At 37.3% G+C, this 24054-nt stretch overlaps 2 protein-coding genes across 8 annotated transcripts in view; one reads left to right on the plus strand and one right to left on the minus strand.

Annotated features, from left to right (window-relative positions):
* Nucleotides 1–513: 513 nt before the first annotated feature.
* Nucleotides 514–1732, minus strand: LOC306650947 (uncharacterized protein). 2 transcript variants are annotated; one of them, XM_079123452.1, is made up of 3 exons: nt 1708–1732; nt 1172–1319; nt 514–974 (listed from the first exon to the last, which is right to left on the minus strand). In XM_079123452.1, the coding sequence occupies exons 2-3, from the start codon at nt 1222–1224 to the stop codon at nt 578–580; spliced, it is 450 nt and encodes a 149-aa protein (XP_078979578.1). In that variant the 5' UTR covers nt 1225–1319; nt 1708–1732; the 3' UTR covers nt 514–577. The 2 variants fall into 2 exon arrangements, with proteins under 2 accessions (XP_078979578.1, XP_078979577.1); XM_079123451.1 differs by having other exon boundaries at nt 1594–1723.
* A 234-nt stretch (nt 1733–1966) lies between these two features.
* Nucleotides 1967–24054, plus strand: part of TENM1 (teneurin transmembrane protein 1) — a 753664-nt gene continuing 731576 nt past the window's right edge. For 2 of the 6 annotated variants that reach the window (XM_079123315.1, XM_079123319.1), the window contains exons 1-2: nt 1968–2515; nt 18757–18823. The gene's annotated coding sequence lies outside the window, so the exon portion shown is untranslated. Of the gene's footprint in view, nt 2520–2606; nt 2673–18756; nt 18824–19651; nt 19735–24054 lie in introns of those variants that run through there. The other 4 variants (XM_079123318.1, XM_079123321.1, XM_079123316.1 and 1 more) reach the window with 4 other exon arrangements.

Genomic DNA, 24054 nt, shown 5'->3' on the forward strand with positions numbered 1-24054 from the left:
TCCCAGATTCTTCCCCTGAGAGTGTTCAGTTCGATGTATTTCCTCCCCTCGGTGGTGTGATGGGCTGACAATGCTCCTTCTCTGCAAATACCTGTTTCAAAAGCTAGGAAGATGGGAAGACCGGGTTCCAAGATCTCCCCCTGGCGTCACCCTTTACTACCTCTCTTTGGGAAACCAAACCCAGTCCCACTGCTCAGGAGTGCAGAGACCAATCCAGCCCGGAAGCCGTCTTCCTCCGGCAGCTGATGCCACCCAGGGAGGGGGAACAGCTGGAAGCTTTGGTGCGCGCCGAAAGCAACTCTTCCCGGTAATTAGCGCCAGCCACTTCTCCAAACGTGCTTTATCGCAACCCCTGGCGGGCTCCCAACTGGGCAAAAGCTCCATGCTCTCTTTTCTCTGTTTTTGCGGAGGAAAATTAAAAACGCGCGTGCACACATACACATTTATACACGCCCTTCTTTCTTTACTCAAGAAAAGCATCAGCAAATGCCCTTCGCCCAAAGAAGGTTCGGTGCTTCGCGCTATTATTTCTTTACTAAGAGGTTAGCAGTCCCTAAGAACACAAGCAGGGCTCTATTCACTGCTCTGCGCGCCCCCTACCTGGCCATGGCTGGGGTGGCGCTGGGGGGTAAGGGGTTTGGGAGTCCGCAAGACTCTTGAATTTTTTTCCAGTTGGTCCGGCTCCCCTGGCTCGCCACTTGGTATCTCCCACGGTCTTGCTCTCGCTAGGAAACCGGGAAGAAGGCTGCTGTGGGCGTCGCCACCACCCTTCCCGGAACTGGAGCCTGCTCCAAGAAGCAGGGCCAACGCCTCCCACTTTGGTCACATCTGGCCCAGCCATGCAGATGTTAGCGGCTGGAAAGTGCCTTGATGCAAGGCGCCCCCAAGTTCCGAGCATGCTCAGTTGGACTCCTAAGGCTCCTGAAGCGAGTTTCTGGGTGTGCAGATTCCACTTCTCCGCTTTTTCGAGGAAGCTGAGGACAGTGGAAAGGGAGGGATCCAGGGCTTGGGGCCGTGCACTAGGTTCTCCGGGGTACGTGCCCTCCTGCCTGGCTGGGTGAGGGGCAGAGCTGTTTGGGAAACCCAGGGACCTCGGCGGCCAGGCAGGGAAGAATCCAGAGAGCTTCTATCTTCCCTCACCCACCTCCATGGGGACTTTGTCGGTACTGACCTGACACGCCGCCAGCAGGCTGCATGCAGCTGGCCTTGGCGCGTTGGGGTCATCCTGTCAGCGGGCGGCAGTCGGCGGTGCTTTCACACCCTCCGACGCACAAGAGCTTCTGGGTAGCTTCTGCACCGCATTCGCGGGCTTGGCTTTTCTGGAAGATTAGGAAGACGGGAAAAAGAAAAGGAACACATACAATTTCTTTTCCCTCCCCCGCACCCCAAAGTTATACTGGCAAGAGACTTCACATTCTTTCTCAGTCCTGAGAATTTACACATCAAAACAGTGGTCGCTGTCGTGTGTGTGTGTGTGTGTTTGTGTGTGTGTGTGTACGCACGCGCGTTTGTGTATGTAATGACTAGGAAACACTGTCCCAGGTTGATAGTGGGGTTGAGAAATATTCTTCCGAATCCCCCACCCCATCTCACCCGCAGGAGGAAATATTGATAAAAGCTGGCTAAGCGAGTCCTCTGGTCGGGAACCTATGCACCGTGGTTCCAAATCTAAATTTTGTTGGTCCATATTTCCTTCTGTTCCCATACCCAGCTTTCTCCCTTCTCTCCACCCTCTAACGCTCTGATCTTTCTCATCTCGACTTCTCTTCTGCCCGCTACCTGCTCCTTCAGCCCTCCACCTCCTCCTCCGGTCCCCCACCCCCCGACATCCCCCACACCCCGGTCTCAGCTGCGGCTAAAACCTGGAGTCTTGGGGAAAAGAAAAAAAAAAAAAAAAAAAAAAAAAAAAAAAACTCGACTGTGGAGCTGTCAAACCGGGCATGCTCAGTAGACAGGGCAGGTTTTTTGGTCTCGAGTAGCGGAGAAACATTTTTTGCACCACCTCGACCAGCCTTAGAGCGCGGCGGCGGCGGCCACGGCAACATCAGCACAGCCATTAGCCGTGCAGACGCCCCGCACCCGGGAGCGCGGCGGGCTCCAGCTCAGCCTGGAGTTCACCTCCGAGTGCCCCGGGGGCTGAGCTCATGCTTTTTGCTTACACACACGCACACACTCTTTCATACATACACGTATACACACTATCTCTCTCACACTTACGACCGAGGCGTAAGCACTCTACTGGCAGCGGTCATTCGCTGGCGCGGTAGTAGCCAGGTTCGGTTCCTGCCTCAGGCGACCGCCAGCTAAGAACATAGCCACCGCCAGCCAGAGGAAAGCGATGCGGGGGCCCGAGCGGCAGCTCGAACAGTAATGTGGATTTACAGTCGTTTCCCGCAGGAACCGGTCGAGACACCCGAAGTCCTGGGCACTAGCAGTACCCAGAGGAGCTGAGCACCTGGAGAGGGGGCGGGAGGACCGCACCTGAGGACACCACCGAAACTTGCACTTGGACTAGGTAGGTGCGTTTCTTCTGGCTCCTACCTCCTTCCCTCTCGCTCCCGCCCGTCATCCCCCAAGGACTCTGGGCGAACTTCGCCCCAAGGCTGCGGCGGCGGATGGCGGCTCCCAGCTGTGAGCGGCGGGTTGCGCCTGCTCTGGGACTCCTGCCCGAGGTAACATAGCCTCGGCAACCTTCTTCTTGTGATGGCCACCAGCCCGGGGGCTCTGGACCACTCCGGGGAGGTGGGAGGTTGGCCTTGTTCGCAGTTCAAGCTTCCAGCAGGCCCTAGGGATACTGCCCTCCAAGGGTTTGCTGGGCTTCCCAGGCGGCACTTTTATCAACCAACTCCTCCAGTTGGGGAGGGGGGGGGGGTCTCGCTTAGTCTCTCGCGCAGACCAGGAGCTCTAACAAGTGGATCTGAATGCTAGGGATGGGGGTGAGAGGCTCCATCTGAAAAGAGATAAGGGGAAACCTCTCCTCCGGCATCCCTCCCACCTGGAGTGTCCACCCGGGGTTCAGCTACTCAGGTTCGGCTCCTGTCATCTACCCGAAAGAAGACACTCAGGGGCTAGGACGCACTTGAGTACCTGTTTGCTTCTGAATATCTATTTGAACCTCACTCAGGAAGCCCATGTTCCAGGGGGAACTCCAGGACCCTTCTAACCTAAGCCGTCGAGGGCCCCACCCGAAGAATCCTCCCTATTTTCCAATCTTTGTTAAAAGAAACAGTCATTCAGTCATTACAGGGCAGTCAGTGCTCTGGGAGCCGTCGGTGTTTGCTTTAACCACGCGCTCAACTGCGCGGGCTAGTGTGTTTTCGCATCTCCGGATGTGGTCCCTGGGATCGGCAGCGGCCAGCACATCTGCCGAGAGCCAAACACCCGCTAGGCATGCCTGGGGAAATGTAACTTCACTTTCTTCCACTCCACAACGGGCAGATTGCCAATTCAGTTTGAGGATGCTTTGCCTAGAGGTGGAGAAAGGGAGACTGTTAGCGCTACTTGGTAAGTGGATGTGTTTGCAGTCAGGAGTGTATTTAAACATTTCAGTGAACCCAGTGCAGTCGGTTGTTTACAATTGCAGAGACGGACTATCTCACTCCACTAGTAGATGTCTTCTCAACGTCTATTTCGCCACTGGGAGAGTAGGGGCGGGGGCGGGGGCTGGTTTGCAGCTCGTACTCGCGGTCCGCAGCTTCGGGTTTAGCAGATCTGCATCACTGCTACTGGCAATATGCTAATATGGGTAGGAAAACTCTTCATCTTTAATATGAAACAAATGGTCAGGAGATGCCTCGAACTTTATCGTTTTTTCCTTGGATGCTAATCTAGAGTTGTATTTAAGGTGGCCCCAAGAAATACAAAGACAAGTTCCCAGTGCCATAGAAGGGAAATTAAATGCCATTCGGTTTTACAAACCAAAAGGAAACGAAATACCCCAGTGGACTCTAATAGGTACTGTTAGCTTAGCATTTAATTGATCGCGTTTGTGGTAAGGATCATAGACAGCTTCCTTGAATTTTAGGCTGTTATTCTATGATTAAGAAACCAGGTACACTGTACTCTGAGAATCAATTGCTACCCAGCCTGTGTGAGGAAAATTTTGCAAATGTCTGCTTTATTATATATTTTTGCTGAAATATCCTGGTCCACCTTCCTAGTCCAAAGTCTTCCCATCTGGAGCAGAGAGAACTCTAATGCTGCTGAGAAAGAGTACTAAGAGGGAATAGCTTTTTATTTATTTTTTAATGAAAAGATGATCCACAGCTTTGACTTCTGCTCCACGATTATGATTATCCAGCATTTGCTTGCTGGTTCACCTCCACCCCTTGCTCTTTGTATCTGCAATGTGGGGGAAAATGAATTTTCATAAGGGTTAATATGACCCTTAAAGTAAATAACTGGAAAGGCGGAATTCCAGTTTTGTCATTTTTCTCAACTTCAAAGACTTTTATGTGATGTGTTAAATAATTTTCTATTGCAGAGTTGCTTTTTAAGGGTAAAGGATTTCAGGTATGTCTAAAATCATGTTGGAAACTTTTGATGATAAGGAAAGGAAGTCACAATATACATTTGAAAAGGGGTTCAGGTTATTTCTAAAATGAATCTATGCTCTAAATGTTATTTGAAAGTTTTCAGGTTGTTCACCAGAATGTTTTCAAAAACAGGTGTTTCTGGAGGACAACTCTATGAAGAAATGTTTAGCATTTCATCATAAAAGTAATAAATCCCAGTTCCTAGAACAATGCCAGAAACACAGTAGAAAAACAATAAATAATATTTGAATACACAACGTGGAATTTACCATGAGGTTTAGATCCCAATTAGGAATTAGGATTAGTCATGTCATTGACAAAATATACAGTGGAGAGGAAGAAAAGATTGCTTTGTAGAATCATTGTGTTGTAAGAATGATTGAGATACCAAATATCCAAACATAGTGATGATTAAAAAGGAAAATCATATTATATGGAACCATCATTTCATTCAAAGGCCTAATTTGAAGTTTGAACACCATAAAAAGTCTCAGTGTTTCAATTCAGCTATCATAAGTGTAAATAACACTGACATGATCAGTTTCCCTCATAAGCATTGTACTTTTCTGAGTCCTTTAATACAGATTCTTGCTGAAACAGAACAGTCTAGCATTCAAGTTTATACTGTACAATATTATTTTAAATTATCAAACTGCAAAATATTATTTGATGATACTCCTGACAGCAGAGGGCTTAGTTAAAATTTATTTTCCAAGACAGTTTTAGAAACTTGAAAGTGATAAGAAATTTTAGTGTTTATTTACATAACAATATTTTTTACATTTGATGTTAGAGATAAGCATTTAGCATTCCTGTGATGTTTGCTTGAAGCTTGCTTTTCCCAAAAGTCCATCAGTTTCAAATTTAAGTAGTGTTATCAAATGATTGGTATACATTGTGATTAATGAATTCCTTAAGATTTCGCAAACACATTAATTTATTGTTGTTTATGCATTTATTTATTTACTTGTGAATGACCTCTGGTCTAAAGAAGATCAGCACTTTGAATACCTGACTCAATTGTTAATTTTCTAATGAAAACGAATATTCTTTTACTGGTAATATTTGTCCCCCTCCTCACATTTACACACACACACACACACACACACACACACACACACACACACACCAACAGACACATGCACAAAAGTAATTTCATGTAAATGCTGTGCATCAGGTATAAAATATGTAGGGTAATTTTATTTAAATTATATATGTATTTTTAAATTACTGTCAACTTTAGTCTCAAGAGTAATAATCCATGCATACTTTGAAAGAGCTTCCCATCATTTACCTTTTGGAAAGAGGCTTGAACCGAATTACTAGAACAACTGCAGGCAAATGAAATGATGAAAAATATGAGATGCAGAATTTAGCAATTCTGATATATGGCATATATCCATAACTGAAAATGTATCTCCTGATTATGAAAATAAAAGGAATCAAATTTCAATATTGTTCATGTATTCAATAGTTGCTTTAAATCATCTGCAGATTTTGAGTATTAGATAAGATCACTATTTTGAATGGGGTTACTATTAGTTTTCTTTCCTCTAAAAGGTAAAATATACATTTTTAAACTTAATTTAATAATTATGCACTATTTATATAATATAATTAAGGTATTTACCCTGGATTCATATATTATTTCTATTCCTTTCAGTTTTCTATTGATTTTTGTTAGAACAGAGGAAAGTAAATATCAAATAGAACCAGCTAGAACCATGCTTAGTTTGAGCAGGTGAATGCTATAAAAGGCTTCACACAGCTTTTGATTATTCTTAACAACCTTGATGGCTCAACCATAGGCATCTTTCTTCAGTATTGGCATTCTGTTATGACATTTTATATAATGTATAGAGATTTTGTAGTTTGCTAGACATGCTGTGGTACAATTTAGCAAGACCAACGAGATTGCTTACATTCGGTAATCATGAAAAATAGGGCTGAAGAAATTGGAGTAGGATGGCATAAACTGAAAATTACTGTAAAATAATATTCATATCAATTTCTCTGCTAACATTTATGCATATAATTTAAGCAAACTAGTTTTAATTGAAGATGGTAAATATTTTTGCCATTGATAAAGATTCCTAATATTTAAAAAAGATAGTCTAATAAATGAAGTCTGTTAAATTCTTACATAACTTCAGGACTCATTCCTAGACCTGAAAGTATAATCTTGGATAATTTACAACTTAAAAAAATATTCTGAATTGTACTTCCTGTCCAAGCCTCTGCTTTAGGTAAACAATAGCATATGGTGAAACTTGGATGATGTTTTTAATGTGATGTAATGATTCTGAAATATTGGGTTCTCCACCCCCGCCCTACTCTAACTGTAAGAGTAGAGAAGTTAATTGGCAAATCAACACATGAAAATGTGTTTAAAATCTTTTTTCATGTTAGCGGATCATCCCTGTGAAGCTCCTACTCCGAGTCTTCCTGTGTTTGTGATAGGTCTGTGCCAATGTTAGTATTTTTTTCTCTGATACTTAAGATTCCTAGACCATATCTAGGTGACACCCAAATTTGTGTGTGCAAAGTCCCATCAACCATCCAGCTGTTTGCAGTGATACAAATAAATATTTGGTTAACAGAAATTTTTACTTCACTTTGAGGCTGATGATCCTTACTATCCATGTCAAAAAATAAAATAAATATTTAAAATACATGTGAAGTATCTTAAACATGCTTGGATTTACTATAAAACACATAAGGAACCAAATGTCATTGTGAATCTATAACCTTATGTTAAACATATATGAAAATGTTTTGTGCATTCCTCAACAGTTACAAAAACAGCAACACACTGGCCTTTTTAACAAGCTAGAAAATTAAAAATTTTAACTTCACTTCTATACTCTCCTGCCCCTCCCATTATGATCCATCAGTTAAAAGAAATCAACTTAAAGGGTTTGATATATTGGCTTCTTACAATTTCCTGTGCCTCATTTTCCACCAATTCTTCTACTGCCATGGAAACTAGATGGGACAGACAGCTGGGAGTCACTAACTCAGGATGGGAACCTGCTTGTTAATTGAATTTCATGCCAGCCTGTTGGTCCCTGAAAGTAACTGTAAAAGGCTGGGGAATTGAATTTGCTGGAAATAAATGATTAAGCAGAACAAAAATCAGTCATTTTCCTGAAGATCTTACTTCTACCTTCTTTGTCCCTACTCAAGCAGTTCTTTTTAAATAGTCACAGAAATAAAGGTTTGATTTGTGCATTCTTATTGGTATTTATGTATTCTACAGTGTTTTCCTTCTAATAGGACATTCACAGCTCTAAAATAGTTTTCTAATAACTATTACATTGAAAAAGCACATTCATTAAAATTGTGATTTTTGTATATTTTGAAGAACCTTAATTCTTAGTAAAAATAAATATAAAAGATGCTTGAATTTTCCAGTAGGTAGGTTATTTTTTCCTTTTCAGATAGAAACCAATTTTGTGAAAATATCTTCTCACTTTTTTTTTATTAGAGACCGAATGGATTTCAATACATTTATTTGAAATCTGTTATACAGTCATTTTACCTATCACCATAAAGTATACTGATTGTTTTAATTTTAATCAACTAAGTTGTCAGTTGATAAGTAGTCAACAATGAGGAAATTGCCTTTTAACGTTTCTCGTATTTTGTTGTAACATTTTTGCAGCTGATTACGATTTATGAAATTGAATTGTGGAATCACAGTCTCTAATATGAGATGCATTGCAATCCACGTTAAGTCTTTTGCAATACCATCTATGGGTCCTGAGAAATCATATTTACCTCTGAATTATAGTTGCAAACGAATTTATTATGTCCAGAAAAAGAAATTCCCAAAAGATTTTGGTAATGAAAACAAGTGTGTGTGTGTTTGTGTCTGTCTTATGTGCGTTTATATAAGGAGCAAAAGGTCCTTTTCTGTTGTAAAGTACATATAATTTCAAAATATAAATATCCCAGATAGAATTTTTAATGATTGATTAAATGCAATGAAATAGTTATTTAAAAGTCTAAGATAATACAGTTTACAGTTTTACATTTTAGGGAATACTAGGGGTATCATTATCCAGTTACTGGATGTTGAATTGCATGCATTTTATTCACTGATTTATTTTGTAACTTGAGCTATATCTGTGTGACACCAAAATATCTGATTAAAACAATAAAATCAATCATCACCATTAAAATATGTATTTCCCAATATCCGTATATTCTATGCCATGTTGATTTCATGTAATCTATTCAGCAAATGCCAAGGCATTTGGATGAACAATGAAAAAAATTCAATCATCTGGAAGGTTCCAAATATCTGATAATTAAGTTTTTGTTTTTCACCCAAATGCTCAGTTTTTATAGAGTGATAACCTCAGTTTCCCTTCTGAAATTACTATATATTTACTTTTCAGTTGTTTTCTTGTTTACATGAAATGTTTTATAAATGTTTAGCATGTTGATACAGATTATCTATCTATCTATCTATCTATCTATTATTTGTAACTCTCAGTAGAATTCCTATGTGGTTATATTAAAGGAAATCCACTTTCATTTGTTTGGAATCAATTTAACAGTTTTAGCTGCTTATATGAATAAGGGTTTGTAAAGCAGCCAAAATAAAAGTACACGGCTATTAGTTTCATACTTCAGGGGAAATCTGATTACCATCTAAGGTCAAAGAGAAAATTTCCCAGTTGCATGGTTTTGCATAATTGGTGGATTCTAAGTGTGTATATTACCTCTAATGCCTCTATCTGGTTTAGACACCTGTCAAAGAGAAGGTGCCAGATTAGATGGACAATTGGTTTATTAGATATCACAATCCCTGTGTCCCAGATGCATACAGACATTTTAAGAAAACTCTTCAGTTGTTCAGAGAAATTAGAAAAAGTTACTGCAGATGGCCTATCTCAATAATCCAGATTTTTTTCAGGTACATTTAAAATTAAATGTCCTAAGAGATGATTAATTCAGTAAAGTTATTGATAATGAACTCATCTTATGCTACACATACTTTGCACCTATGATGATGCTTTATTAAAGGTGTCTCAATCTTGCTGATTACCACCTGTGTTTAAATATAGAGGTGTATAAATACACTACAACCACGCAGTCCTGGAAGACTTCTAAACCAAAAATATTGGCTTTGTTCCTAGCTAACTCAATCACTATCAACAAAATGTTTCTGATCAACATTTTGAATAATACTCTATGCATTATGCCCCTCTAGCCTTTAACATTAATGATTTTCTTTTTCAAAGCTGTTCCACTTAATTGCAAGCATTTGAGTGATATTGATGTGTGATCTCCTGCTCTATTATCTAGGTCAAATGTGTTTATGTTTATGTGTGTGGATGGAATTTTTTCTCTCCTTTTTTCTTTTATTTTTTGGTACCAGGGATTGAACCAGCAGTGTGTAACCACTGAGCTCAATCCCAGTCCTTTTCAATTTTTAATTTTTCTGTTTTGAGATAGGGTCTCACTAAGTGACTTAGGACCTCACTAAGTTGCTGAGGCTGGCCTTGAACTTGTGATCCTCCTGCCTCAGCCTCCTGAGTTGCTGGGATTATAGGTTTGTGCCACTGCACTTGGCTGTATGGAATATTTTCTAAAGGAATATTTATTAAATGTATATGTGTGTGACATGAATTTCACAAGTATTATGTACAGAATCATGTAAGTAATCACCTGTTTGCTTACTCTATACTTTAATCAAATGTTCCTGTGAATGTAACTCGTTATGTGTTTAAAGTTTTAAGCAATGTAGGAAAGCATTGGCAGAATTGCTAAGCAAGTCAAATACAGAAACTGGGAAGATAGTTTTAATTTCAGTAATGAGATCTAGTGACTTCTAAGTGAGAAGGCTGTGCAGTTGATTGGACAGTCAATACTTATGACTTATCTTGAGAAGACTTGTATTTTGAGATATCAATAAAATCACTCCCCCCTTTCCTCCCTCCCTTCTGTCCTCTTCCTCCTCCTCTGTCTTTTTTCTTCTTCTCTTTGCTATTTCCAAAGGTTATGGTGGCATACAAATTTATGAGCTCTAGGACACTCACTGAAGTATTGGTATTGATTACTCTTTTTATTATTTTTCTGATTCTGACCAATTCTTTATGTATCTCCTAGAGAATTATAAAGTATAAGGTGAGATATAAGTATTTATATTGTCTTTGACTCATACATTCTTTCAATTAACTTAGGTAGGTGCTAAAATTACATAGCAATTTCCTGGGTTGGTATTTTTTATTATAGATTTACTCTGTGTATTTGTTCATATGTTATTAGTATATTTGTGATTTACCTTTCATGTATAGTCTAATAAAACCTCAACACTTAGGTGTGATACCATTTATTTTTGGTTTGTAATCCATGAAGTGTTAACACAAAGGTGCTACATTTTTTTCATTGGTTTGTTTTTTCCCTATTTGAGATATTGCCAAGATGAAACATTGGACAACTTGTGCAAGTGAGGTAATTTTAATGTAAACAATTAAAATTCAGTGCAAAGGAAATATTTTAACGGGAAATTTACCACAGAAGACAGGAAGTTTTAACAATATATCTCTGTACAACATTTAATAAAACCCATTTATGAAAATGTGTAAAACAGCAATAGACATAATGAGAGAACACTGGTGCCATACATTTAGCAAAATATTTGGTGGTACCTTATTATTAATAAGGCAGATAAATATATTCAACATTTACGCAGGGCTTTAGGACAATGAGTCTTAAAGTCTCAAGTATTACAGAAGCTTTTTAGGTCTCATTTACTGAACTCTTATGGAACACCTGTATTACATGGATTTGGTTATATATCATAGAACAATCTTTTTATTTTATTTTTATATTTATTTCTTATTGGTACATTATAATTATACACAATGGGATTCATTATGCCATATTTATAAATGCAAATAACATAATTTGATGAATCTCATTCTCAGTATCTTTGCTTTCTCCCTTCTTCCTTCTCTGGATCTGATTATTCTACTCTACTATCTTCTTTCTATTATTATTATTATTATTACTATAGTACATTATAATAACATATATAAGCTGGATTCATTGTAGTATGTTCATACATGGACACAGCATAATTTGGTAGATTTCACTACCTAGCATTTCCTCATGCCCTCCCCTCTTCTTCCCTCTTTATCCTTTTCCTCTACTCTGTTGGTCAGTCTTCTGTTTTCTTGATATGTTTTATTTTATTCCTTTTTTTCTTCTCTCTCTAGCTTTCACCGATGAGAGAAAATATTTGACCCTTGACTTTCTGAGCCTGGCTTATTTGCGATATAATTTCATTTTTCTTTAAGGATGAATAAAACTCCATTGTGTATATATACCACACTTTTCTTTGTCCATTCTTCTGTTGAAGGGCGCCTAGGTTGGCTCCATAGCTTAGCTATTGTGTATTACACTGCTGTAAACATTGGTATGTATATATCACTCTAGTGTGCCAATTTTAGTTCTTTGGGGTAAATACTGAATTAGATGAATGGTTTTCGAGTGAGGAAGGGATGACCAGCTTTGAGTTTTAGAAAGGTAACACCAGTATGGAGGACAGGTTGAAGTGGATTAAGAATAGAAGCAATGAGACCAATGAGACTATATTGCAACTTTGAAAAATTATGGTGATATGGACCAAGGCAGTAACAGTGACAGTGGGGAGAAGGGGACAAATTTGAAAGTCACTCTAAGGGTAGAATCAATGATACTTGAAAATGGATTATATTTAGGGAGTTGATGAGAGGGAGGAGTGGTACTGAGGCTTATTATGCAATACAGAGAGCACAAAAGAAAAAGTCGGTTTTGGTGAGGATAATGAGGTCAGGTTTGGACTTTTAAAATGCAAGACACCACGTAGGCATCCAGATGGAGATGGATTGTGACAGATGGAGATTATATATCTGAAGGTCAGGTCTAGAGGTAAAGGTTTAGGTGTCATCAGTCAATGTAATAGTTGAAATTGTAGGAATAGGTAGGTGAGCTCATGTAGGGAGTATATAGAGAATAAGAAGAGAAGTAAAGATAAAATTTTGAAAAACACTGCACTTAGAGGTTAGTGAAATAAGATGAGCCTTAAGAAGAAGTTATAATAAAAGCAGAGAGGTAGGAGGCAATCAAGAAAATAATGAAACAGAAGCTAAGGAAGAAAAGGATCTTATAAATGCCATCTGGGAAAAGACATGAAAAGATAATTCATGAGAGAAGAAATAGAAATGGCCAATACATGTGAAAAAAATCTCAGTCTTTAGTAATCAAAATAAATGCTATTCAATGGGTATAAAGTTTCAGTTATGCAAGGTTAATAAGTTCTTGAGATCTGCTATATGTCATGCCTACAGATAATGATACCATATTCTACACTTAAAACTTAATTAAGAGGTTAGATATCATATTAAATGTTCTCACCACAATAAAATGCATACATATATGCAAGTTAGAAACAATAAATATAAGAATTTGGGGAGGATAAGATAATGCATAATGTAATTGTTCAAGTTCCAAACCTTAGAGTCATTAGTGATTCTCCTTTTATAACACTTGATATTCAAACAATTAGCAGTTGGTTAACTCTTTTGACTCTACCTTCAGACTCTATCCTTTATCTGAGTCATTTTCTCCTCATTCATTGTTAAGTCTCTAGACCAAACCACCATCATTCTTTTTCCTGGATTACTGAAATGGTTTTCTCATCCATGCCTCTACATTGATTTTTTGCTCTCATATATTTTCTACCAAGTAACCAGGGTAATTTTAAAATTTAATTAAGATCATATGATTTGCCTGCTCTTTGCTCTCCAATGGATGACTTCTGATCACAATGAAAATACAATTTAAAAAACTAAAAACGTATTTTATGTGACAACTGCCATACATGATTTAGTCACTGATGATTTATTGGACTTCTTGTCTTATAATTCTCTCCCTCTAACCTTGCTTTTTAACTTTCTAGCCACATTGCCCTCCATTTTGTTCCTTAAACATTTCATGCATTTTTTTTTCTCTCGTGGCCTTTGCATATGCTTTTTCTTCTTCCTGAAATGAATTTTCTCCAAGATTTCTACATGCTGACCTCACTTTTTTCATCAAATATTGATCAAATATTCCTTCATAGAGGCCTACCCTGACCACTCTGTGAAATGAGTCCTACTTCATTTACTGCTTTTATTTTCTTCATACTGTTTATTACTACCTGGTATTACACCATGTTTTGTTTATTTACAATTTATCAACTCTTCTAGAATATGAGCTTCATGAGGGTATGGAATTTTTGTACTTTTTGTTGATACTTCCATATCACCTAGAATAGTGCCTGACATATGGGGGTTGTTAATAAATATTGGTTGCACAAATTAATGAATAATAAAGACATGATAAAATGTTGGTAAAGGTTTGGTAGTTTGCAGTAAAAGTCTTACAAATGTTCATACTAGTAGAGGGAAGGAAACAGGAGGAGGGAGGAGGACAAAATGGAAAGGTGAAGTCCTGGGACTGAATGAGAGCAAATTATACTCTAGGCTTTTATAATTATGTCAAAATGAATCCTAATGATACATGTAATTAAAAAAGAAAATACTGAAAAAAATGCTCATGCTAGTCTGGGATTCTAAGTCTGGGAATTTGTCTTAAAGAACTAATAACAAACATAGAAGCAGCTTCATTTACAAAGATTTTTACCAAGCGTTATTTTTAATAGTAGAAAAAGTGAAGGAACCCAAATGTTCAACAAGGGAATTTCTATTTAGAAAATGCAATTTTTGTGGCCATTGGAGATGATGTTTACAAATATTTTATGAAAAGAAGAAAATGTTTATGATTTACTATCAAATGATAAAGGTGGATAGAAAATTGTGTATACTCAATATGTAAGAAAGAAAAGAAGACTGGAAAATGTGCAGAAGTGCTAAAAATGAAATGGTCTCTGGGGAAGATGGATAGTAGGTTATTTCTTTCCTTGATACTTCCTGTATTTTCCAGATTTTCTATAAGATTATGTAACTTTCATTATCACACAGTGTATATTTACAAGGCAAACAAAGAGGAAACAAAAAGCAAAATAATAAACATCACACCAGAAATGAGGTTTCAGTGATAAGAATATACCCATTCTCTTTGAGAAAAGGTCCTGGAGGGAGAAGAATACACCGATTCTGATTGTACCAATTGTTCTCTGACTGCTTTGCTTTGGAAGATGTCCATAGATAGGGAATTAATTGAGATCCACCAATTCAATCTAGTCTTCACTTACTGGAGAACCAAAGAGGGCTGAGTTTATCCTGTCAGGATTTGAATAGTATGTTCAAGGGAGATTAGGCATGTTAAGTCTTCTTCAGATTGCTGTGGAAAGCACTAGCAATTTGCCTCATGTAAAACAGAAGTGATTACTCACTATATTTCTTCATGTCATGTAGTAAAAACAATTAAGTGAAGTTAGACTAAAGATTACTTAGCTATTCAGCCACAGTCACCTCTAATGGAAAAGAAGAAAAATAGCATTGACAATTTTTGGCAGGTCTCATCATTAGAAATGCCCATATTGCCAGAAAGAAAAGAAGCTACAGTCAATAATATAAACCTAGAAGTTCTTTAGGCCCTGAAGAAGAAAGTGACAATACAGAGTGTTGCAGCATTAATTGTTTAAAAGCACTGATAATTGTAATGGGGAAACTGACTCATTGTTAACACAATTATTTTCTACAAGTTATTTGAGTAAATGCCCCATTAGAAAAACAGCATTAGGGGTTTCAAAGCATGTGTAGCAATATGTAAAGATATAGTCATTAGCAAAATAATGTGTGACCTACATGCAGCCCAAAGTGCCCTGAAAATAGAGTGTTAACATACTTGTTATAATTAGTATATAATTGAGCAGTTATTGAAAAACAAGTAAGAATTTTCCTATTTCCTAAGCCAATAATTACAATTTTAAAATCCATTTGAGAATGATCGCTATCCTTACATATACATATTTACATATGTATGCATATTCACACACACAAATATATATATTTTATATCAACATTTTGAAAAAGACATTTAGACTTTCTTCTGCTCACCTGCGATTTATACATTTTGACCGCATAGTCAGTCTTCAGTGATAGATCATTTTAAGAGACTGAGAACTTTCTTTCTTTTTGAAGGAAGTAGATTATTCTCTACACAGAACTAAATAAGCAGCAGTGGCACTATTTAAAGTCTGGGCTAAATGATCTCTCATATTTCTTTAAGCCAGGGCCTCTGTGCATGCTAGGCAAGCACTCTACCACTGAACTACATCCCTAGCCCTGGGCCAGATACTTTCTTAAGGAGCTATCTAGATTTAGATTTAGGACTCTGCTTGCAGGATCTAGCAAAACCTAGTCAGTTCTGTGAGATACATTTCTAACATTTGTGGCTTCAGTTATTTTTGCCTCTGGAATGCATTATTTGGTTAAGTCCAATGATGGTGCTGTCAAAATTCTTTTCTTAAAGGGTAGTTAGTCCACATGCTATATTAAGACTGTCGACAGTTCCTTTTTTGGAAATGAACTCTTGAGTGGAATAGAAAGATAAAAGTGGGAGAATTGGTACATGTTGAGAACTGGTAACTGATGGGAAGTAACCTGGGGTATCTGATACAGATCAACCTGTGAACTAGCCTTTTCTAATCATAAATAGGGTGAAATACTCCTAAAGGCTTCAGGTTGAAGCCAATTGAAAAGCAAGCAGAAAAGAGTTATATCTTTTTAAAGCCCTTTTTCTTCCCAGACCTCTGAGTATCTCACCAAGGCGAAATGCTACATATCGGGCAGTTTATTTTTTAAAGCATCTTTTGCTAGCCTACTTGCAGAATCAGCCTGATGGATATGATGCCAATTTCTACAGACTTGCTCTGGTATATGCAGCACAAGAGCCAGAAATGTTTTTGTAGTCTGGATGTAAGTAAATTCTGAAAAGTCTTCCCTTGAAATATTCTAACTGAGCACAATTATGGAATGACATCAACGCTTGAGCAGAACTATGTCTTTTTTGAGCAACATTAACAGTGATGAAAAATGCACATCAGGCAATTAGATTGCAACTAATCAAGAGCACCACTTCAGTCTATTATGAATGATTTATATATAGTGCATTGGATCTGGAGATCATTAGTAATAATATGATACTCATAATTATAAGATCACCTTGGTGATCATTGTCAAAGGTGACAATGATGTTATTGACCTTCATTTTTGAAAAGAATTATTTAACTGTTTTATTCTGCCTCATTTTGCTGGCAGAAAAATTAAATTGTTTGTTCTTACTACTACATTTTTCTTCATAGGTAAAAATAATAGGTTTGGGGATTACTTGATTGATAAATTGGGGCCACAAGGTTAATTAAGTGCCAATCACACAATATTAGAATGTTAAAGTTTAAAGTTGTCTTTTTCTTTTTTCTTTAGCTTTAATTCACTACACTGCCTCTTCCAAATGGAGTTTCAAAGAATCCAAAACACATAACTTATTTTATATATGGGTAATATATGTTCATTTTAGAAGAGTTAGAAAATATAGATACACAGAAAAAAGAGAATCATAAATTTTACATACATAATATTTTTCTACACTGGACTCACTTTATAATGTACTTTTCTGTTTATCAATATTTTGTGAACATCTTTATGTCAACATAAGATATATTATATATGTACATATGTGGAGAGTAGAGACAGAATTGAAAACAACAACCACAAATATAAAGAAAAAATTATAGTCTTCTCCCTTAACACTTTCAAAGCATAGTTTAGGAGCAGCAAATGAAAGCTGTGGGTAGAAATTATATGAAGTGATTATTAACTTCCCTTAACTGTTCCCATGTCATATTTAAGGGCTGCTTAGTAAGTCATCATGTGGCTGTTGCTTGATCTGTTTAATCAAATTTCACTTATTGGATATTTGGGCAATTTTCAATGTTGATTATTATTAAAAATCATGAGAAATTCTTATACACACATTTGTTTACATCTCTGATGATTCCTTAATAAATGTATGAATACAAAATAACTAGGTCAAAGGAAGTACATATTTTAAAGGTTTGGTCCCTGTTCACAAGTTAACCTCCATAAATATTCTACCAATTTTACATTATTGATGAAAGATTTTTAAAAGTTTGCATGTTAAAATACCCTGTAACTGGGGCTGGGGGGATAGCTCAGTCGGCCCTGGGTTCGATCCCCAGCACCCCCCAAAAAAATACCCTGTAACTTTGTACTGGCGCTATAAAAATTACAGGAAGAAGTTTATCTCTTAAGTAGAGTAAATTAGTGGGGATCATCATATAATAGCACAACTCCTGCCTCAGTATCAAGAATGACACATGGGAAACACATTTTACAGTCATTTTTATAACTGTTAAATAAAAGATGTCATGTGGTCTATTGGAAAAAGGAATGAATTGAAAGTGAGAAGATATGGATCTTAATCCTGGCTCTGTCAACTAACAATATATGTGACTTTGTGTAAGCAATTTAACATTTCTGGGTCTTAGTTTTCTAATTGTATAAGAGTTGTTTTGAGAAATAAAAGAAATATATATGAATGCTTTCTGTAAACTATAAAGGACTATTTTTTTAAATGTTGTAGATGAACAGCATTCCTTTACTTTATATGTTTATTTTAATGCAGTGCTAATGATGGAACCCAGTGCCTCATACATGCTAGGCAAGCACTCTACCACTGAGCTACAGCCCCAGCCCTAAAGGACTATATTAATGTAAGAAATTACAATTAGCATACTTTATATTGGCATACTTTATATTGCTGTAAATGTCTTAAAATCATGGGCATTTCATCTCAAAATGAGTGGTATGTTGAGTGAAAATTGGATAGTGTTTTGTTGGGAGAATGTGGAGTGGGTGAGAGTTCCATACTTTTTCAGGTATACTGTGTTACGAATAAGAAAATCTTTGAGAGTGGGAATGTGGTTCAGTGGTAGGTGCTTACTTAGCACACCTGAGGTCCTGGGTTTCATTCACCTGCAAAAAAAGGAAATATAATTGTTTGTATTTACAAGCAGAACTTTTTAAAAAGCCAACTCTTCATCCCATATGAATTACAAAATGAATTTGTTGTATAGTCACTACACCAATCTCTCACACCTATGCTACATATATTTCCTCTTTTCTCTTGTATAAGGTTTACTCTGGACTTGTTTGTACATATGCTTGAGGGATAATTTGGCTTAATTTGTTTACAGGAACTACAAGGGTGACCTTTATTCAGCTGTCTCCTTTTTGATTACCTTAACTTCTGGATCTATCAAGGTATGTGCATTCTGCACTGAAATTTACTTTGGAACTTGAACATAGAGTTATATAATGTAGAAAGAATGGAATATTCCACTGATATTCTCTTATATTTCCTGAGTTTTATGTAAACGAAATGCATTGTTTTAAACTTCTTGACATCTGTTTGTACATTTTATAGATAAGCTTGTGTCTATATCCCTTTATTGTCTTTGCAAAACCAGATATGCAGGCTGTTCTACACGTTTGAATAATTACATGACCTTTTTCATGTACAGCTACTAAAACCAGGACACTCCTTGGCTAATGGAACGATCTTCAGAGTGTGTAAGAATAACAATGGCTAGTGAGGATGTTTGCAAAATTATTTAGTAGTTTTCACTGACTACAAATAAATATGGCATTTTTCCATATCAATGGGACAAATGTTTCCACTCAGAAAATTTACCAATGAAATTGGTACCTTTGATTCTTTAGGAATGTCACAAGTAAAATATTGGTATTGACACAGGTTTTGTATTAACTTATTTATCCTTCCGTTCTTTCATCCATCCCTTCATATACCCAATAAGTATTTATTGAGCAACTATCAGGCAAAAGGTGCTGTGCCTTATCTTTTGATAAATGTGCCAGTGCAGATAGAATTCAACTGGAGTACTGGAAATGTGTTTGCTTCTACTCTCAGACTTCTGTTAGGCGTAGGATGTAAGAAAAGTATCAAGATATAGAATCTCCCTCATTGGTCTAAATTCTTATTAAGAATATTTGTTAATATTTAATTGGTTGTAACTAGGGAATAGAAAACATTGATTTTTTTTTTCACTTTTTGGTCCCTATATTTGGCAGTACTATGCATCATTGATCAAATATGAATTCACATACCAAGTTATTAAAAAAGTCAAAAGATGACCTGAATTTGTGGAAAGTTGGTAAGTGGCATCGCTTGATAATTTCTTTAAAGTACAAAAGAATGGAAGTATGTTTAAAAACCAAAATTCTTAGACTTTGCATTGCCTCTTGAAAAAGATACTAAAAATAGCTCATTAATGGTTTCATTAATTGGGTTCCAATTATTTCAAATTAGTCCGTATTGGGAATTTAAAATACATCTCTCAGTTTTGACTTTACTACATATAGTTCTATTTGCCCTTCTTCCAGAGGTACTATCTTTTAAAAAACAGTAATTCAGATCACTCCAAAACAAAAAGTAAAATGATAGAAGTTGATGGAGGAATGTAGTCAAGATTTTCAGATATTGTGCCTTTTGTAAAAATAGTTTTCTTAATTTTGGAATTGTGAATTGGCCTGTTGTGTGATACTAACTGTAGGGTATTTTTCAAACTAAGAAAGTTTAAATGTGTGAAAAATCTTAGCTAATGTGAATGAATAGAACAGAAAGGAGGAGAAAATGTCTGACAGGCCCCAAGAATGCACACTTATAAAAAATAAATGGCACTGAATATTTAAAAGGTTCAGAGAGCAGCTAGTTTTCCTTCTTTAGAGATAACATGGCATATAGTAGAAAAATTCTTGCCTGTCAATCAGAAAACCTAGGCTCTACTCTCAGTCTTATATTAGTAATATGTTACTCCCTTGGCACACTTCTCCTCTCTGAGACTTAGTTTTCTCGTATATACACTAAAATTTTGGGTTGGATAGTTCCAATTTTCTTCCTACTCAAACATTCTGTTTTTTTTAGAAAATTAAGGAGTTTTCTCAGGTATGTGATTGTAGATGTTCAGAGACGGGGTTCGCTGAATGACTCCTACCCTTCTTAGCCATACCCAGTGCACTTACTCAGGCGTTGGAGATGGAGCTCTGAAGGCACGGATCTAATTTTATTTAGGGTTGCACAGGACATATATAGGCACATTATCCAATCAGGTTAACACGCTTGTTAAAGTATAACAGAGTCAGCCTATAGGTGAACTGTACGTCAAGGGTCCATCCAGGTAGTGTAAACAAACCAAGCATGCCTAAGCAATTCTGCCCAGCAAGGGGTGGGGCGAGGGATGGCAAGCTCCTGCACACAGCATGAGGCAAGGCAGCGCGGGCGAGCTCATATCACAGCTTGCTGGGATGCTTGACAGAGCTAGGCCTTCCCTCAGCTCTAGCTCAGCCTCAACAGCTACAAAGACCTTCATTCCATGGCGAGTCTTTACCATTACTTCGGTTTCTCTGTCCAGACTGTTTGGCTTACTTAGATCATGGTGTCAGTGACTGCTATCAGATAAGCTTGAGGAATGTTCCCTACATGTGATATGGAATCAAGATTTCTTATTAAATTAGAACAAGCACACTAGTTCTTTTAAAGATTGCTGCTTATTTCAGTGTTTTTCTGAGTTGGTGAAAGGACATTTATTTTTCTTTGACTTAAAGCAATTGTGTATCCTAACACTACTACCACTCACTCTTCCACCCCCTCATTGCCAGTACTGGTATCATACTAAGTAGATTGAAGTCTAAGTTTAGCTAGTCATTTCAAGTTTTCTTCCTTGATAAAAATGCTTAACTGGGAGATATTGCCATGCTGCTCTACTGTCAGTCTCTTAAAGTTCAGTAAACTATATGTTTCCACCCTCTTGCAAAGTGGTCATTCAAGGTCAAGCATCTCTCTGTACCTTGGAACTAGCCAAGTGCATAACCCAATGACTTCAGACTCCAGTACTTTCAGTCTGGCACCCTTCATGAGCATTGAGTTTGTATTAAAGCATTTAAAATACATTCTCCTTTATCTACATATCACAGCAATAACAACCTGGGCACAGGACAGTGCCTGGGAGCAAATAACCACTTGGAGTTAATGATCTGAGGGGCAGATAAAGGACCATTGACTCTTTCTAGTCAGTCCTTCATCCCCATAAATGCCTATTGCTGAGGTGCCAAGCTTTCAATATTTTTTTTCTGTCTCACATCAGATTAAATAGTGGCCATAAATAATAGCATTTAATACATACTAATGAGATGTGACAATGCAATAAAATATCAACAATTCTAGCACTATATAAAGATGGCTATGCTGATCAAACCAAAAGAGGGAGTGGTAATGAAGTTCATGAATCATAATATTTTGGAAGTGACTTTCACCGTAATGATTTAATATGAAATATAAGTAAAAATTCATGTGGTTTAGAGGAGCAGTTCCCTTTCTTTTGCTTCATATTCCATTGATGAGTGATCCAATTTGAAAATTAAAAAATGACTCTGATATCTATTTTAAGTGGATTTTTAAAATAGTGTATGTTGAGATCCCCCCTTTTAAAACCTTAGGTTCATTTTTTGAAATCTCTACAGCTTTGAACTAAGGTACAAATATAACTTGACAAATGTTCTTTTCCAGATGAAGTAGTGTTCATGTATTTATTACTGTGCAAATATTTTGTCTCAACATTGTGTCTCTACAAGGTGCCACACATGGTGCTAGGTGTAGGGAAGGAAAGCCTATTAGGGGATATGGTCCTCATTCCAAAGCTCATGGTAGAAAGTTGAAGATTGACCTATACACAGAGAAATAAAATAATCAGCGTTGTAGGTGTGCAGTCATGTGAATTAATTTGCTCATGGCATTTACTTTTCTAAATGAAAAATATTCAGGGCTGGGGATATAGTTCAGTGTTAGAGTGCTTGCCTAGTGTATATGAGTCCCTGGGTTCCATCTCCAGTACCACAGGTAGGAAAAAAAGTAAATGAGAAAAATTCATATATCAAAACCTACTTGGTAGGTCAATGATATATGTAATCTAAAATAACCCTCTGCTCAAAAAATGTATAGGTATCATTGGTTATGGTAGGCAGAATGGCCACTTTAAAGGTTTTCATGTACTAATCTCAGGAACTTGTGAATGTGTTGTATCACATGGTAAAGAGTAATTAGTATTGCATATGGAATTAAAGTTACTAATCAGCTGGCCTTAAGATAGGAAGATTATTCTGGCTGTCTGGGTGGACCCAATGTAATCACAAGGGTCCTTAAAATTGGAAGAAGGAAACAGAAAAGAGGGAAGCAGAGATGGCAGCATGAGAAGAACTGGACCTGACATTGCTGCCTTTAAAGATGAAGGAAGGGGAACAAGGAATATGGACAGCTTCTAGAAGTTTGAAAAGCCAAGGGCACAGATTTTTCCCTGAAGCCTCTTGGAAGGAATTCTACCCTGCTGACATCCTGATTTTAGCTTATCAAGACCCATGTTAGACTTCTGACCTCCAGAACTCTAATATAAATCTGTGATGCATTATGTCATCAAATTCATGGTAATTTATTACAATAGCAATAGAAAATTAGTATACTGAAGTTTACCTAGTACAAAAAAATTGATGTTTACCCAGTATAGAAAATTTGAGAAGTGTCTAGTTTTCAGCCAGGAAGGATAGCTGAAAGTCATGGTTTATGCTGATCTTGGAATATCTGTCCAATGACCATTTTTTTCTGGATATATGTAACAGGCCCTTCTATATGAATTACACCCATTTGTGAGGTCCCTGAAAAACATGACAATTCTCTCACTTCCATTCACAGTTTCAGAGTACTTAGGTTTCATTTCCTCTCTTATGGTCCATTTGTGTTCCTCCCTTCCTCCCTTCTTCCTTGCCCTGCATCTCTTTTGTTTCATTTCTAGGACATAGATGAGAAGTGAAAAATTTCCTTCTTTCTTTCATGGGGTGCCTACAGCAGCGAGAAAGATACAGGTGCCACTATTCTAAGAGATCACCCTGACTTGTGTTTTATTTTATTTAGTTTTTTATGTGGTGCTGGAGATTGAGTCCAGTGCCTTGTGAGTGCTAGGCAAGCACTCTACCATTGAGCCACAACCCCAGCCCCCTGGCTTGTTTTATAACAAGAAAAATAGTGGGTATTACATACAGTGTGAAACAGGGATCTCGAGCTATTGGCCTGCTCAGGACTAGTCTAAAGAAATGTTTTGTTTATAACTCAGGATTATTCCTTCTCTTTCCTCCCTTCCACTCTCTCCTTCCTTAAAAAAATGCTTATAGCTTAAGTGTGTCCTTTTTAATTCCATAGTACCTGCCACTCCCTATTATCTTATTCCATGCTTTCATGACTCATGTGTTACCAGTCTGATCCTATAGAGGTATAGAAATTAAGTGCATATGCTTTGGGGGTTAAGTACCTGAGGAGATCTAATTCTGCTGCATATTGGCTATACAACTTGGGCAAATAGAATAAGTAAGATAGTTAAACCTCTGTCTCTCCACCTCTAACATGGAGATAAATATTATACATGATACAT

This window comes from Sciurus vulgaris (genome assembly GCF_902686455.1).
Source record: "Sciurus vulgaris genome assembly, chromosome: X".
Taxonomy (NCBI): Eukaryota; Metazoa; Chordata; class Mammalia; order Rodentia; family Sciuridae; genus Sciurus; species Sciurus vulgaris.